Source organism: Sardina pilchardus, chromosome 17, assembly GCF_963854185.1.
Source record: "Sardina pilchardus chromosome 17, fSarPil1.1, whole genome shotgun sequence".
In the NCBI taxonomy this organism is placed as follows: domain Eukaryota; kingdom Metazoa; phylum Chordata; class Actinopteri; order Clupeiformes; family Clupeidae; genus Sardina; species Sardina pilchardus.
Genome location: NC_085010.1, coordinates 22,499,921 through 22,515,061, shown reverse-complemented (window position 1 = coordinate 22,515,061; position 15,141 = coordinate 22,499,921). Strand labels below are relative to the sequence as shown.

The 15,141-nt window shown below is 46.3% G+C and overlaps 1 protein-coding gene across 1 annotated transcript in view; it reads right to left on the bottom strand.

The window, feature by feature from the left end:
• Positions 1–3,024: 3,024 nt before the first annotated feature.
• LOC134062093 (leucine-rich repeats and immunoglobulin-like domains protein 3) overlaps positions 3,025–15,141 on the bottom strand; it is a 30,315-nt gene continuing 18,198 nt past the window's right edge. Inside the window, exons 8-19 of the mRNA XM_062517977.1 lie at positions 13,479–13,622; positions 11,922–12,002; positions 11,699–11,770; positions 11,200–11,271; positions 10,733–10,896; positions 9,687–10,007; positions 9,070–9,351; positions 8,290–8,748; positions 7,869–8,027; positions 7,461–7,601; positions 6,930–7,187; positions 3,025–6,063 (exon numbers count right to left, since the gene is read on the bottom strand). Coding sequence (XP_062373961.1) covers positions 5,798–6,063; positions 6,930–7,187; positions 7,461–7,601; positions 7,869–8,027; positions 8,290–8,748; positions 9,070–9,351; positions 9,687–10,007; positions 10,733–10,896; positions 11,200–11,271; positions 11,699–11,770; positions 11,922–12,002; positions 13,479–13,622 — 2,419 coding nt within the window. The 3' untranslated portion in view covers positions 3,025–5,797. The remainder of the gene's footprint in view (positions 6,064–6,929; positions 7,188–7,460; positions 7,602–7,868; positions 8,028–8,289; positions 8,749–9,069; positions 9,352–9,686; positions 10,008–10,732; positions 10,897–11,199; positions 11,272–11,698; positions 11,771–11,921; positions 12,003–13,478; positions 13,623–15,141) is intronic.

The following is a 15,141-nucleotide window of genomic DNA, read 5'->3' as shown; positions in this document are numbered from 1 at the left end:
AAAGAATCCTGAAAATTGTATTCTACTCAACAAGTACAAAAAAATGTGGTTCCTCTCCTGACCTAACCCCCCGCCCCCCCCAACCCCCCTCTCTAGAACATCTCCTCGGACAACAAAAGAATAACAATTCCAGCCGGACTGCCCGGCGGCGGCCATCGAATATCACAAACATCTGTCTGCGTCCTGCCACATCTGGCAGCAATGAGGGCAAATTAGCTACGAAATTCCCAGTGTCTGGCAGTGAGATAAGGCTCTGGCATGGTAAATTCATTTTCTGTGCTTAGTCATACGGGTGGAGGCTCCACCAGGGCCCTAACCACTACACTACAGGCCTGTGATCAGTGGACTACAGCTCTTTCCCCTCGTCTGACACAACATGGTCCAGGTCAGACCCCGGGAACAGCTGATTTCTGGTCAGCGTTCCCCCAATGCCAGTCACTGGTGGTCTGAAGAATAGTTGATTTCCTGTCTCGTTTCTCCGGAGCCAAAATCAAAGACAGGAAATTATTTTGGAATCCGGGGCTATACAACCCTCCCCCCTCTACCCTTTTCCCTTCCCTGCCCCAGCTCCCCCTTACACACACACATACACACACACACACACACACACACACACACACACACACACACACACACTACAATCTCCACCATGGCCCATCCCTAGGACAAATCCATGTATTGGCAGCATCTCAACTCAGATTTTTACTTTGATCTGCCCCCCCTCCCCCCTCCCCATCCACCTTGTTTGGGGCACAATTTGTTTCTGGATAACACTCGTTTGATGAACGTGCCCAGAGAAGCACGGGTAAATAAACTGTCTAAGCTTCGACCAAACTGTTTGGAGGTTAATCACATCCACACGCACAACTTTAAACGTGCCAGAAGCAGATTGTTGTTGAGATGAGCTGACGGACTATTCTTCAGCAGCCATATGCTGCTGCGTTCATTAGACTATTTTTAATTGTTCAGAACAATCATAAATGAAGCAAATGTGTCTAAATTCTGCATGGTGATTCACTGTTATTGAACGATGAAGACAAAGAGTAACTCTTTTTAAGGCTCAAGTCTGACCTACTTGTGTTTGTTCTCTTTGTCTTGGTCTTTGATCAACCCATGGCTGAGGCTCAGGATCAGCAGTGGGTCAGTGAAGGGGATCTCACAGGCGGCCCACGTCTCAGAACGCTGCGTTTGTCTTCCAGCGGTCCCTCCGTCAGCAGCTGGCTCCCAGGTGTTTGACTGTGTGTGTGTGTGTGTGTGTGTGTGTGTGTGTGTGTGTGTGTGTGGCTCCTCCATCTTGAGCTAATCCCTGCATTCGCTAAAGCTCTGGCACCACTTCCAACAGACTGTTCTCCCCTTCTTTGCTCGTGGGGGTTAAATTTACTGTTGGCAGAGCGTGAGCGTGGCTGGGGAAGGTGCATTCACAGCATGTAAAACTTTCAGGGCTCGAGGGGATGTGTGTGTGTGTGTGTGTGTGTGTGTGTGTGTGTTTGGGAGTGGGGGGTGGAGGGTGGAGGGTGGGAGGTGGTGGGGGTTGCTGTCTGGAGTTTACATTAGCATGAATTACCAAGATCGAACACCCCACCTCGTTGGCCTCAATCCCTAAATTCCCCTAAAACACAAGGCGAATTTTCCTGGAAGCGAAACGCCAGCCACATTTTTAAAATTCGGGGCTGAGGCGCCGGAGACTGTTTAGATTGCGAGTATACCTGCGGGGACCCCTCGTGCCAGAGAAGCCATCCCCGAGCTCGCTCGTTTCAGACGGGGCGGGCAGGCGGGAGATGGGGAGGGAGAACGGGCCGCAGAGTCGCTTCCAAGAGAGCTCGCCGGGCACAAGCACACCTTTTTCCTTCCATGCTTAAATGAGGGAGGTTGGGGAAAAAACGATCTCTGGGAAAACAAACCTTCTAGGATGCGCGAGCCAGAAGACTGTTGGGAGAATGAGTCACTCGGCTGGAGCCGAAACGCACCGAATGAACAGAGCCCCTTGTGGAGTTTGCAGGTGGGCTTGACTGGGTGCCCCCCCTCCCCCTCCCCTTCGCTGAAAAAGCTCAGGAGACTTCATCAGGTGACCATCTCCTGATCCTCTCGCCTCTTGGCTCTCTGGACGCCCCTGGCTCAGAAATCCCTTCCCGGTGTCAAGCGAAACCTCTTTCCTGCTCTAGGATGGGTTTTTAGAAGAGGACTGGCTTTTCTCTCTCTCTCTCTCCTCTCAACAGTATATTCTCACATCCTTGACCCACCACACACACACACACACACACACACACTTGCATACGGTCCCTGGTGGCTCCTTAGGCTCGGATAGCAGCAGTGTGGGGGGTCGAGACGGTCGACGGAGGCCGTCCGACCGGTTAGCCTTCCTGGAGGTCCGAGGTGGAAGCGTAGGGTGAGGCCACCCCCTGTGCTGCCAACCTCGCTGGCCACAACACGTCAACAAGGCCCTGCCAAGGACTGTGGGTGAGCGCAAGAACGGCCACTCTGTCCTTGACAAGGGCAGCAATTGAAGACTTTGCCGTCACACTTTGTCCTGAACATAAGACACAGTGAGCTAATCAGGATTGATCGACTTGAAAAATTGACTGGATTTGTAGTAATAAAAAAATAAGTTTGAAGCAGTTTTCTAAAAATGAAGCGAAGTGGCAAGTCTGGCTAAGTTAACAGGTTCACTACCTACCCAGAGTTAACTTAGTCACTAAGCCAGATTCTTGTAATAACCCCTCAAATCCTAGTAACTGTAAACTTGACACCACATCATAGTTACTATTATACACTGCAAACGGGAAAGGGCTCAAAAGCAGGTAGTTTGAAACAAACGTAATCATTCTACTTTAACAAATAAATTAATGGTGCAATGAGAGCAAACTAAAATAACTTTCTTTAAGATGTACTTGCACTGAACTTGGAATTAGGACTACTGAACACACATCAGTTATCATCAATGTAGTATAGTATGTATAATAATGTAATATAAGATAAAAGGGTGCAAACTCATAATGAATTGACAATCACAGCAAGATAAATGTACGTAGCAGCACATGTTATGGTGTTTTATTAGGTTATGGGTATGTGCAAAAGAGTGCTTTACTCAGCAAATAGCTTAAGCATGAGTAACTGGATACACTTGGTCGCAACATTTCAACAACTTTACATTTTCAGGGAAAAAGGTAAGCAAAAATAATGGCTTGTATGTACACTATTAATTTACAAAATATACTTAGACTTTGTATAAACAGGGTGTCTGCAGGTTTTAACAAGTGCAATTTTAGACTTTTTTAGACCTTTTTTAGACCATCATGGGTTAAATTTAAGACCTTCACGAAATATTAAAAAAAGAAATAACAAAGCCAGATTGCGGTCAATTGACATTTGCTCGCACACAGAGAATCAAAAACTTGCTACTGCATCCAGACCTGCAAACCCCTCAGTGTAAAAAAGGTGACAGTGTCCAACAGGGGGGGTTATGTATTACTATATATATTATTATATATTATATTATTATATTAATATATATATATATAATATATATACATGTATGATGTATGTAAACACAAACATACACACACGCACACACACAGGGGAGAATACGCATTTGAACCCATGCTTAAGTTGACTTTAAAAAGGAATAGAAAATCATCTTCATGCCTTAATTAAAAAAATGAGTAAAAATCAAGGATTTTCTTCAAAAAATGAAGAATGTATTGAAATGAATACATTTTCTCACTTAAATACAGGGGGCATACAGTAAGTAGGCCTGTTTTGACCCCTATGTCAATTCCCATAGGTGCAGGAGGATTTTTTTTTATATGCCTATGTTTTTATTTTTAAAGGCCAGCTATTTCATGGATCCAGGATACTATGCATCCTGATAAAGTTCCCTTGGCCTTAGAAATTAAAATAGCCCCACATCATCACATACTCTTCTTCACCATAGCTAGATATTGCATGGTGTTTTTTTCCAGTTAGCCTATTAATCTGTTTGATGCTTATTGAGCTCAATGCAAATCAATGCACGTCCTGCGTTCTACAGAGGGTACATTAAACGTTATTTGCACACCTATGACCTAGATCCAATTTGTTGGCCGTAATTTGGCAAACTCGTTGTGAAGTTTAAAATGAACGGTCACGTTGCATCCAGGCTGTAGACGTTCAGAACATAACATTGTCGCACATGACGGTGGTTGATTTTAGCTAGTTGGATGGCATATAGGGCAATTGATGTTTCAAAGCTAAAGGTTCATAGAAAAGAGATAGAACTTTAGAAATAAGTTGATATGTGGTGGAAAGTAGGCCTAGCCTAGTTCTACTAACAAGACAACATATTTTTTAGCGATTTAAACCAAAGATTGTCTAGTTACACCGTCTCTGTTTCGTTTACATCATAACAGGAAAGTAACACAAATCAAATGGTAACACTGGAATAAGTGGGATAATGGACTCCACGGCGTTCGGTCCAAGAAATAAATGCACTTAGAAGGGGCCGCTTTACCTCTACGTTCCTATTTGTGAACCGAACGCGGTGTCGTCCCTGACATAATGACTGGCGCGGTAGCCAGGCGTCTTATCCAAACGTCAACTTGGCGCTGTGTTCAAGATTCAACTTGAGAACTGAAGCAAGTGCTAGCCTTCGATTGGCCCAGAGAAGTGTCAATTACAAGAATTAGCCAATAATGTTTCGCAATTCTAGCCCGCATTGCATACAGTTTAAGGGCAGCATTCAACAGCGTGGAAAAGGACGCAAAACAAAACCAAAAAACATTAGTCCTTTGTCGATATTTTGCATTGAAACGTAGGTCTTAAATTACCCAAACTTAATTTTAGACTTACAGTGCAAATATCTCTATATTTTAGACTTTTTTAGGCCTAAAATCGAAAATGTGTAATTTTAGACTTTTTTAGACTTTTTAAGACCCCGCGGACACCCTGTATAAAAATGTATATATATATATTTATATATATTCAATATCTTGTATTGATGTCATTTCCCAAAAGTAAAAAAGACTTTATTACTATACCCCAGTAAGGTCTGCATTTACTTTGAATGGTTTCTTATCAACAGTTTACATTCATAACTTTCACAATGACAAAAGGTCCATACATGGAATTGTTCATTTGTGACCCTGCAAGACGAAACCAGTCGCTTTGCACACGGTGCTATTCTGAGAAAATCCACAATAAACAAACGTTCGGGTTAAAATGTCGAATTACACGTTCTCGCATAATTTGACAGTATACGGTCTACACTTTCATACTGTGAACAAATTTCACGGAAAAACATGTATTTTGACTGTTAGACCCTGACTTTACTTAGGTGAAGATTCAACACATTAGCAGAAATTCCCTTTGTCCACGCCACTTAAAAAGGTGATTTTCTCCTCTTCTGGCGTATCGTGACGGGAGAACCGTGCCAACTTTGGATGCAATACTTTTTGCGATACCCTCGATGTACATATAGTTGGAAAGCTTAGTTTATGGTCGTTCATGTGAGCACAATAACTTAATTTTGTAAATTTTACCAAAGCAACTGGTTTCGCCATGCAGTCACATTTATCCTTTCACAAAGACAAAAAAGGTCCGTACACGTCATTGTCAAATGTCAATTCATCCTTTCACAAAGACAAAGAAGGTCGTACATAGAATTGTCCATTCATCCTTTCACAAACACCAAAAGGGTCCCGGACGTGTAAGTGTCCATACTGAGGTAGCACGTCTTGTCTTTTTGGTCATCTTCTTTCAAAACTAAGGCTGAAATAATGTCCCATCAAAAAGAGTTCATCGCTGGCGAAATGTAGCAATGTCGCTACGTGCTAGCCTGTGTGGGTCCTTGAAATGGTCCTTCTGTCCTGTTGATGTCGATTGGCTGCTCGTAGATGCCCAGGCTCTGGTCCTGCACGACGTCCTCGTATCTCGGGGCGGGGTCCTTGTCTTCCTCGTGGCCAGAGTCGGCTTCCAGCGCGGCGTAGGGGTTCTCGTGGAGCGTGACCCCATTTTGGGTCACCCCGGTTGCTGTGAAACCGGGGTACACCTGTTGTTTGGAAGGCCTCCATGGAGCTTTCCCAAATGTACCTAAGAAAATGAAACACACACCGTTAGTCTGATGTGCTAAGACAGCTCGACTGAGTTTGTTATGAAAAAACTGCATGATCTTACATTTGGTTTCAGGGACATATACAATCCTATAATCAAGGCTGTAGTAAGAAAGATTTATTGCTAAATGAAGTACATTGCTCAATCTGTCACATCACCTAAAGTGCACTGCTTAAGCCTGCTGCACATTTAGGGATTCAACTAGCAATTTTTACGAGAATGATCCGACACAAGAGTTCAATTGTCATTTCATCTGAGCTTTCTTCAACCTCCGCTCAACAAACTGCCATTTCCGCTCTGACACGTACGGATTACTATGCTTAATGGCCAATTTCAAGTCTAAGAAAAGGAAAACCCTCTAAATTGCTCTGTAGTTCTCCTGCCCTTGTGTGGGGGAATGAGCTGAACTCTGTGGGGTGTGGTGTAAGCCCGATGTTTGGCGGCTGGCCGCACACGTCCTCAAAAGGCTTATCTCTTTTGGCACTGGAATTCAGGGCTGAGAGACTTCAAATGGTATCCTTGTCTCACCCTGGTGCTGACGTCTGAGCATACCAAACACATCTGAAAGTAATGGAAGCTTGAACTGTGCCATACTATAGGCAGGGGTATATGTCTCAATTTATGTCAGTTTCTGGCTACTCAAAGCCTGTAAAAAAAAAAAAAGCCTGTGATATTTGTTATTGTCCCAGTCATACATTTTAAGAGTGAGCCTTCAGATAAAAGTTTAGTAAGAAAACAAAGTCATAGAGAGAAGATAACAGCGCACCTTAAAGTCCAACCAATGGACTACGGTCGGACACGGACATGATGATCCCCCCAAAAATGTAACAAACAAACAAACGTACCCATGAAGCTATTGGAGGGGGGACGAGGCCGCCTGTAGTCGCCGCAGTCTTGGTCCGCCAGGTGGGCAGCACTGTCGTTCGGGGCGTGCAGCGTCCCCGGTAGGCTGGCACTGGGCAGCTGCATGAGGACGCTGGAGGCCATGTGGTCGTAGGAGTCGCCCAAGCCGGACGGGCAGGGAAAGTAGTCTCTCTTCTTGGCACTGCTGAGGCTGCCACTGTAGGAGTCGATGCACATGGGTCTCTGGTCCATGCCACAGCCTGGAGGAGAGTGATGGTGGTGGGGGAGACAGGTTAGATCAGGAGAAGTGTAGTGTAAATCCTTAACGAATGCTAATGCTAGCACTGTGGTTTCAGCACAGCACAAGAGGATTGCGTACAATCAACTGAAAAAGATGATATAACAGACATATGTCAACAGAAGGAACGAGTAAGAAACAGAAGATAGAGGAATCGAAAATAACAGAATGGAGGAGACGGAGGAAAAGAAAACACGAGTTGATGACGAGGGAAAAGAGAAAGACAGGTTTCTACCTGAGAAGACATCAGTAGGGTCTGGTCCGTACAGGTTCCCCTGTTTAAGGAGCGAGCCAATAGGGCCCTGGTAATGGCAAAGCAGAGGATCAATGGCCGCCTCCATGTCCGCTTCACTTCCTGTATCCAGTTGGCATAGACCTGAAAGACCAACACAACCGCACGTTTACATTTATTCACAAAAGTACTGTATAAAATGTGGGCTTGTTCAATATCAAAGTGCTTTTAGTGTTCTGCTTCAACAGATGAATACAGATAGGACAGAAGATGCTACTAAGTCAGTCCAGCAATGTTCTGGTTTAACCTTGTGCAAAAGCAGCAGGAAGACCAATGGGGAAATTCTGATATCGAGGAGCACTAAGACAGATGTTGTAGCCTACTCTGCTCGTTAAGTGACCTGGCTCTTACCGTTCATGTCTTTAGGCTGCATGTAGAAGCCTCCCATCGGAGGAGCCATAAACTGATGGTTGCTGCTGCTCTCTGATGGCACGTATCCATCCTGGCGATCTGCTAACGTTCCCTGAGATGACAGGTAACTGGGAATGTCGGCTGGAAGGTTTGTTTCATCTATGGAGAAACAAGAACGGAACACGGTCAATTACAAATGCCTGTATCTTTGTTTTAATGCCTCAGAATGACTACGATTTTGCAGCATGTCAAATCAATGTGATCATTTCTTCTTTTTAACATACATACAATGTACATATATAAGCCGGAATTTCACATAGTTTGTCTGAATTTGACCAAACATTTCATTTTTTTCATATATTTCAGCACGAATTTCATATATATTCCACTTTCTCCATAACAAGACTGAGGCAGTGCTCACCAGTGTTGGTGACACTGCAGTCCTCGTTGCGCCGCCTCGTGTGATAGATGATGACCACCCAGACGAGCGAGGTGCCCACCACGCAACACACCACCGCGATGATCACGATGCCCACCGTGGTCCAGCCGTCCTCGTCCGGGTTGGTGGTGGTGGGCTGCGGCTGGCTGGAGTCGCAGTTGGGGTTGGGCAGCACGGCCAGCCGCAGGTGACCGCGCTCCGTGCCCAGCGGGTTGGACATCTCGCACGTGTACTTGCCGGCGTCGCCCTCGGCCGCGTCCACGATGATGAGCAGCTGGTTGCCGGCGGCGAAGAAGTGGCGCTCGGTGACCAGCAGCGGGCTGTCGTCTTTGGTCCAGTTGAGGCGGGGAGGGGGGCTGCCCCCGGCGATGCACTGCAGCACGGCCGTCTCGCCCTTAGCAACGGTGCGGTCGGTCAGAGGACGCAGGAATGAGGGGGTTTCTACAAAGGAAAATACAAGTCAGATTACAGCAAACACATTTATAAACATAATGGAAACTTGTTACTTGAACAAAAAACAAAGAATTTATACATATATTTATTAAACTATACATGCCGAAGCCACCCAAGTACATTCCAGCACGATTCTACTGCTTACCACAATAGCCCACATTTCTAGGACTAAGTAACTAGGGTCAGTATATGATATATTTATGCGATCAGTTTTTATCATATAAACATATCTTTGCCCACGGCTGAATTAACATAACATAACACGAAATATATAAAAGATAACAGTCATAGCGATTTGCTTGTTTTTACCTAACACAGTTAGCGTAGCATTAGCAGATATGGCTCCGGCTGTATTCTGGGCAGTGCAGCTGTACACGCCAATGTCCTCAGTTTTCACGTCCACGATGAAGAACACGTCGTCCTCGGGCATCACGTGCATTCGCCGCTCGCGGGCAGCGGGGAAGTCAGTGCCACCGTCCTTCTGCCAGGCGATCTGAGGGGAGGGATGGCCCCCTGCGGCACACTCAAGTCGGGCAGTCGCGCCAGCTCGGATGGTCAGGTCCATGGGCATTTTGGTGAAGGAAGGGAGCACTGTAGGACAAAAAGGTACATTTCAATTAGCTCAATGAATTTGTTTCAGGGTGATTATCTGGTCAAGACCTACTAGAGGGTGGAGCTTAAGATTTGTACTTGACAGGACCATTAGCTTCTACAAAAAAACACATTACAAGGTGCTTAACGCCTTATGATTATTTCTTCTAAAATACTAATAGGACACCACATATAATGTACTAATATCCTGTATGGAAAATCTGAGATGGTGCGGCAACCATTTTCCTCGTTTTTGTCTGATTTGACACGGCACGACCCGCATAACTCATGCATGGTGATGTACCGTTTTAATATGCGAAGTCACGGCCACTTACTGTTGACGGTGAGCTTGGCCTTGTTTGAGTAGGACGAGCCAAAGTGGTTGGAGATGACGCACTGGTACTTCCCCTCGCTGGAGAAGTCCACGTAGCGGAGCTGGAGGGTGGTGGTGTACTCGGTCACCTCGCCGCCCTGGGCCCGCACGTGCGCCTGATTGTGGATCTCGGCGTCGTTCAGGTTCTCGTTGTCCTTCTTCCAGGCGAAGGTCATGGGCGAGTCGCTGGAGCTGGCTGCCGAGCACACGAAGGTCACGTTGGTGCCCTTAATGGCCGACTGGGTCTCGGGCTGCACCGTGATCTGAGGCTTGGGGAAGTCGTCTGGAAACACACACACACACGCACAAAACAAAATGCACAGTGTGAGCCCAGGGTTTTAGCAAAACACACAAAAACATGCATGTAAACAGCAAAACACACAAAACGTGCAAACAAACAACCAAATTAAAATAGCTCGCTCTGGATTCACACAAACCACACTGACGGGGATGTCATCTATAAACCATGCAGAGAAAAAGCCGAGTGAAAACCCAGGGTCTCAGAAAAATACATCAAACATGTACACAACCAACTCCTGGTTAGTCCACGTGAATTTGACCTCATAAACTATTCCAAATAATATCTTCGAAACACATCGTGCTGAGGAAAATCACCACATTTGTGGGCCCCCCCTCCCACCACCCCAGACACCTTGTGAGCTAATAGGAAAACCGCTGCTTTTCCAGCTCCTTCCATTACACATTTTCCACCTGCAAGCACAAAAGACTCGTGCAACAGCGACCATCCAAACAAGCCCAAGGAGGGAGGGAGGGGAGGGGTGGGTGGAAAAAAGAGTGGACATGTCCACTCGCTCAGCCCAGACCCTAATCCCGCTTGGACAGTGAGAGAGATCGAGAGAGAGAGAGAGAAAGGGAGAGGGAGGGGGAGGGAGAGAGAGAGAGAGAGAGACTGACTGACTGTTCAACCTGGCCCTCCTGGGTTTGTTTGAACAGTAACTAGCGAGCGGCTAGCGAGCGAGCGAGCGAGCCGGCGAGGGCGAAACTCACCACAAACAAACTGCTCCTGGCCGACGATGAAGACGCTCTTGGCCTTGAGCATCTGGGGATGGGCACAGCTGGCGTTGACCAGCGGGAGGAAGGCGTGCTCGGCCACCCACTGAGGGAACCACTTCAGCTGGCAGTCGCACAGCAGGCTGGACGTGTTGAGGTGGCTGTCGGCGTGAGAGAGAGAGAGAGAGAGAGAGAGAGAGAAAGAAGGAAAAAGAGAGAGAGAGAGCGAGAGAATTAATGACTAAATCCAGAATGAGCACATGATCGAATGGTACGTCATGAAAAATAGACATAAGTAGAGCGAAACAAAATAAACGTGCATAGATGGCATGACTCAGCACAGAAGTTAAACTGTGCGGCGCATTAAATGAGCTGTCTGTCTTGAGACTGGAATCAGAATTACACAGGGGAATAAGGAACATGCTGGAGCAGGGGATGGATCAGAACTGATATGGGGAACTCACAGCTCAGTGAGGAGTTTCATCTCAGAGAAGGCGTTGACTTGAATGGACATGATAGCGTTGTTGCTCAGGTCTCTGTAAAGGGGAAAACAGAAGACAGAACATGATCACTCAGAATGTCGATCAAACACGACCAAACACAAACAAAGGGGTTCTGGAACCCTGGATGACCACCACTCTTTACGGAACATATTTAGTTAATGATGCAACTAAACAACATGGCTGACTAGGGGACAAGGTGCAATTGATTTTAGACTAGGGTAATAATGTGGACACAGTCCTCTTGCGCTTTTCTGAACCTTAACCGGGCCAACACTTCTATCATTAGACACATGCTTCTGTTATGAATGGCATACGGGCACGTCTATATTTTTAGGCTGAGTGGTTATGAAGAGAAAATGACAGGTACATATGAGTCATGTTTTACTTTTTAGACCATAAGGTATATTAGAGGGGAAAAATATCAGGAGAGAGAAAAAAAAAAAAAGAAAGAAATACTCACAGGTGCTCCAGCATTTTCAGTCCAGAGAAGGAACTCTTGGTAACGGAGCGGATGCGGTTTCCCTGCAGAAATCTGGACGAGGACAGACAGACATTTCCTCTATGGTCAGTCTCATTCCACAGCACATAGCTCTAATGTTTCTAATTTAATTACAAAGTTCAACATTTTATGCTTGACAAAAAAGTGCACAAACAAATAAATAAAAAAAAATAATAAAGCTCACAGCTTCTTCAGCTTGTCCAGGGCGCGGAAAGGGCCGTTCATGTCCTCGATGGTCCACGAGATTTCATTGTTTTTCAAGTCCCTGCGAGACATCAAAGTGCGACCACATTGTTAAAATCCACACCCCAAACCAAGAGCCGTACTGCATTCACGAGTCTTAAGACAGCGCTGGGCTCGCGTGGAGCGGAGTTAAACAGGAATGCCATGTAGGGGCCCCACGTTGCCAGTCGGAAGTCTCTGAGTGCTTTTTGTGGGTCTTTAAAGAGCCGCACAATTGGTTTTGCTTTCTCAAAGGAATACTCAGACCTTGCGTGTAAAATACTTTTCAGGCTGTTCCCAAGGCCATAAGTACTTCCTGTTACACTTACAAAAAAAATCATGGTTCGCTCTTTTGCGGAATGTATAATATTTCTAAACTGAAGTTGAAGTCTTCAGTCGTCGACTGAGAGACGACTAGAGGCAACTCACACTATCTTAAAACAGTCATGCTAACATTATGTATGAATAACGATTTGATTAATACACAATTGGGTACCATGCGATTCTTTAAACCTTGTTAGGTTCGGAGCAGATGTAGTCAGCATCAGTTAGTCCTTTCAGTCAACCACACAGAGTTGCTAATTGGCACAACCCAGATGTGCAGTAAAGGGGTAAAAACAGTGGGTCTGCAGCAAGGGTGGGGCAAAAACTCATGGCAAAACACACACACACACTCCCCCCATTCCCTTCTTAAATTATTTCCAACAGCTAGTTTTTCCCCTTTGCATGCCTGGTTACAAATGATTGGGTCTTTTTGTGGCTGGGGGAGGGGGGGGGGGGTTGGGGCAATGTGACCCCTACGCTCCTTGCCTCCGACTCCCTTCCCCCCAAGCAGTCACCCCCCTGAACACCTGCCCTGCACTGACCCCTCATGCATGGCTAACATTTGGTTCTGTTTAAGGCAAAATGGAGGCAGACAGTTTGTAGCCTTCCAGGGGAAAGGGACTGAAGCAGTGATGTGAAACAGGGGAAGAAAGAGAGAGAGGGGTGCGAGAGAGAGAGAGAGAGAGAGAGAGAGAGAGAGAGAGAGAGAGAGAGAGAGAGAGAGAGAGAGAGAGAGAGAGAGAGCACAAGTATGTATGCACATTTAGTTTTTCTCTGAGCAGACTCGTTGAGGTCTGGGGATTTTTTTCCCTCCCCAACATCCATGGAGAAAACCACAATGCGCTAAACCATCTCACGTACCAAAACAAACACCAGGGGTACGTTTCCACCACTGTGGACAGAGAGGGAGGGTGGAGGTGGAGGGTGGAGGTGGAAGGTGGCAATGGAGGGGGGGTTTACAGAGGGGAAAATGCAACACCCCAGACTTAACTCCACTGCTCTGAGTTGGAAATTCAAAAAGACCCCCCCTCCCTCCCTTCTACTCCTCCTGCCCCCAACACCCCATTGCTTTGGAAGTAAGAAAACTCTTGAGCTGCGACTCAAGAGAGCGCAAAACCTTGAACCGACAAAAAGGCTCGTCTGCCACCCCCCTCCCCTTACCCCAAACCCAGCCCCGTTTCTCGCTTTTACTCACAGGGTCTGTAGCCTCGAGAGGCCGCGGAAGGCGCCGTCGGCGACGAAGCTGACTTTGTTGTTGCCGATGTGGAGCTGGTCGAGCTCGCTGAGGCCCGCGAAGCTGGACTCCTCCAGCCGGGTCAGGTGGTTTGAGCTCAGGTCCCTGGGACACGAGAGAGGAGAAGAAGAGAAGAGAGGCATTATGGGTCAGGGGAGCGAGACGGGGTGCCAACATATACAATACAACGTCTGTTTCTCCCTTTTGTACTTTAAAAGAAAAAAAATGGGGGAAGCCTTTGATGGTGTGGAGAACTAGCAGAACATTACAGCCATATAGAGGCAGACTGCCAAAATGCACTGTGTGTGTGTGTGTGTGTGTGTGTGTGTGTGTGTGTGTGTGTTTGTGTGTGCGTGCCATTTTTTGATTGGGTTAGGCTATGTTTTCTATTTAACCATCTAACTTACTAACAGCAGCTACTAACAAAATCTTTAAGTAATCTCTCATTTCAAAGCGACTCATTTTCCTCTCATTCTAAAGGTGTCTTTATTTCTTTTTAAATTACAAAGCATTCTTAGTTATACAACTGTCCAGAAAAGTTGTAGCCTGAATTATAAGGTGGTTTTGGTTTTGCCCTCATACAGTGGAAGACTGAAGTGGTACGATATGTCACGTAGCCGCCGCGGAAGGACACAGCAATCCTCTTGGCAACGCCGAGACTGACATCAGAAAGATGAGTAAGCTGTGGGCTTCATTATAATGACAGCATGCTTTGAAAACACTGAAAATACAAGTCGCCTCTCCTTGGATGGCCATGGATGTTTCCTAAAGGTGTGTTCCAGGCCTGCAGATGCATTTTCCAAAGCTGCTGCACACACACATATTATATGAGAGCTCATTAGGGCTGTGCTTTGGGGCCAATGGCAGCCATTCATTTTCCCTTTCAATTCCTGATGGAAACTAGAGGAATAAGTAGTGTCGGTTTTCACACAAGATCCAGCTACCCCTTTTCTAGACTCCAAAGAAAATGCTAGTGTAATTCAACATTGACCAAAATCCACTCACACTAAGAGTGCTAATCTCAAACTGGAGTGATTTTGATAGAAATGTGCAGGGTAATTTACAGCTTAATTGGCAACAAACACAGTCTTCACTCACACACTCACACACACACTCACACACTCACTCACACACACACTCACACACTCACACACTCACACACTCACACACTCACACACTCACACACTCACACACTCACACACTCACACACTCACACACTCACACACTCACACACTCACACACTCACACACTCACACACTCACACACTCACACACTCCTCAACAGCAAATCTCCAAAAACAGGGTGCTAGTTGTAAACAATAACCACACAGAAAGAGGTGCAGAAAGAAAGGCCAAATGTGTGTGTGTGTGTGTGTGAGCAAGAGTCTGTGCATGTGTCGGGGAGGGGGTGACATTTCCCACCGCCACTTATGGTCCATCACGCTGAGGTTATGGACCGCCCCCTTACCCACTTTCTTGTGGGTGTGACGTGGCAGGACAGAGGGAGGGGGATGGGTTTGGGGGAGAGGGGAGAGGGGAGAGGAGGGGAGGGAAGAGTTGTTGGCTCACTTGTGTTTTTGGCAGCAGAATGGTGCGGGTGGTGCCCGAGAGCAAAAGAGAGAGGG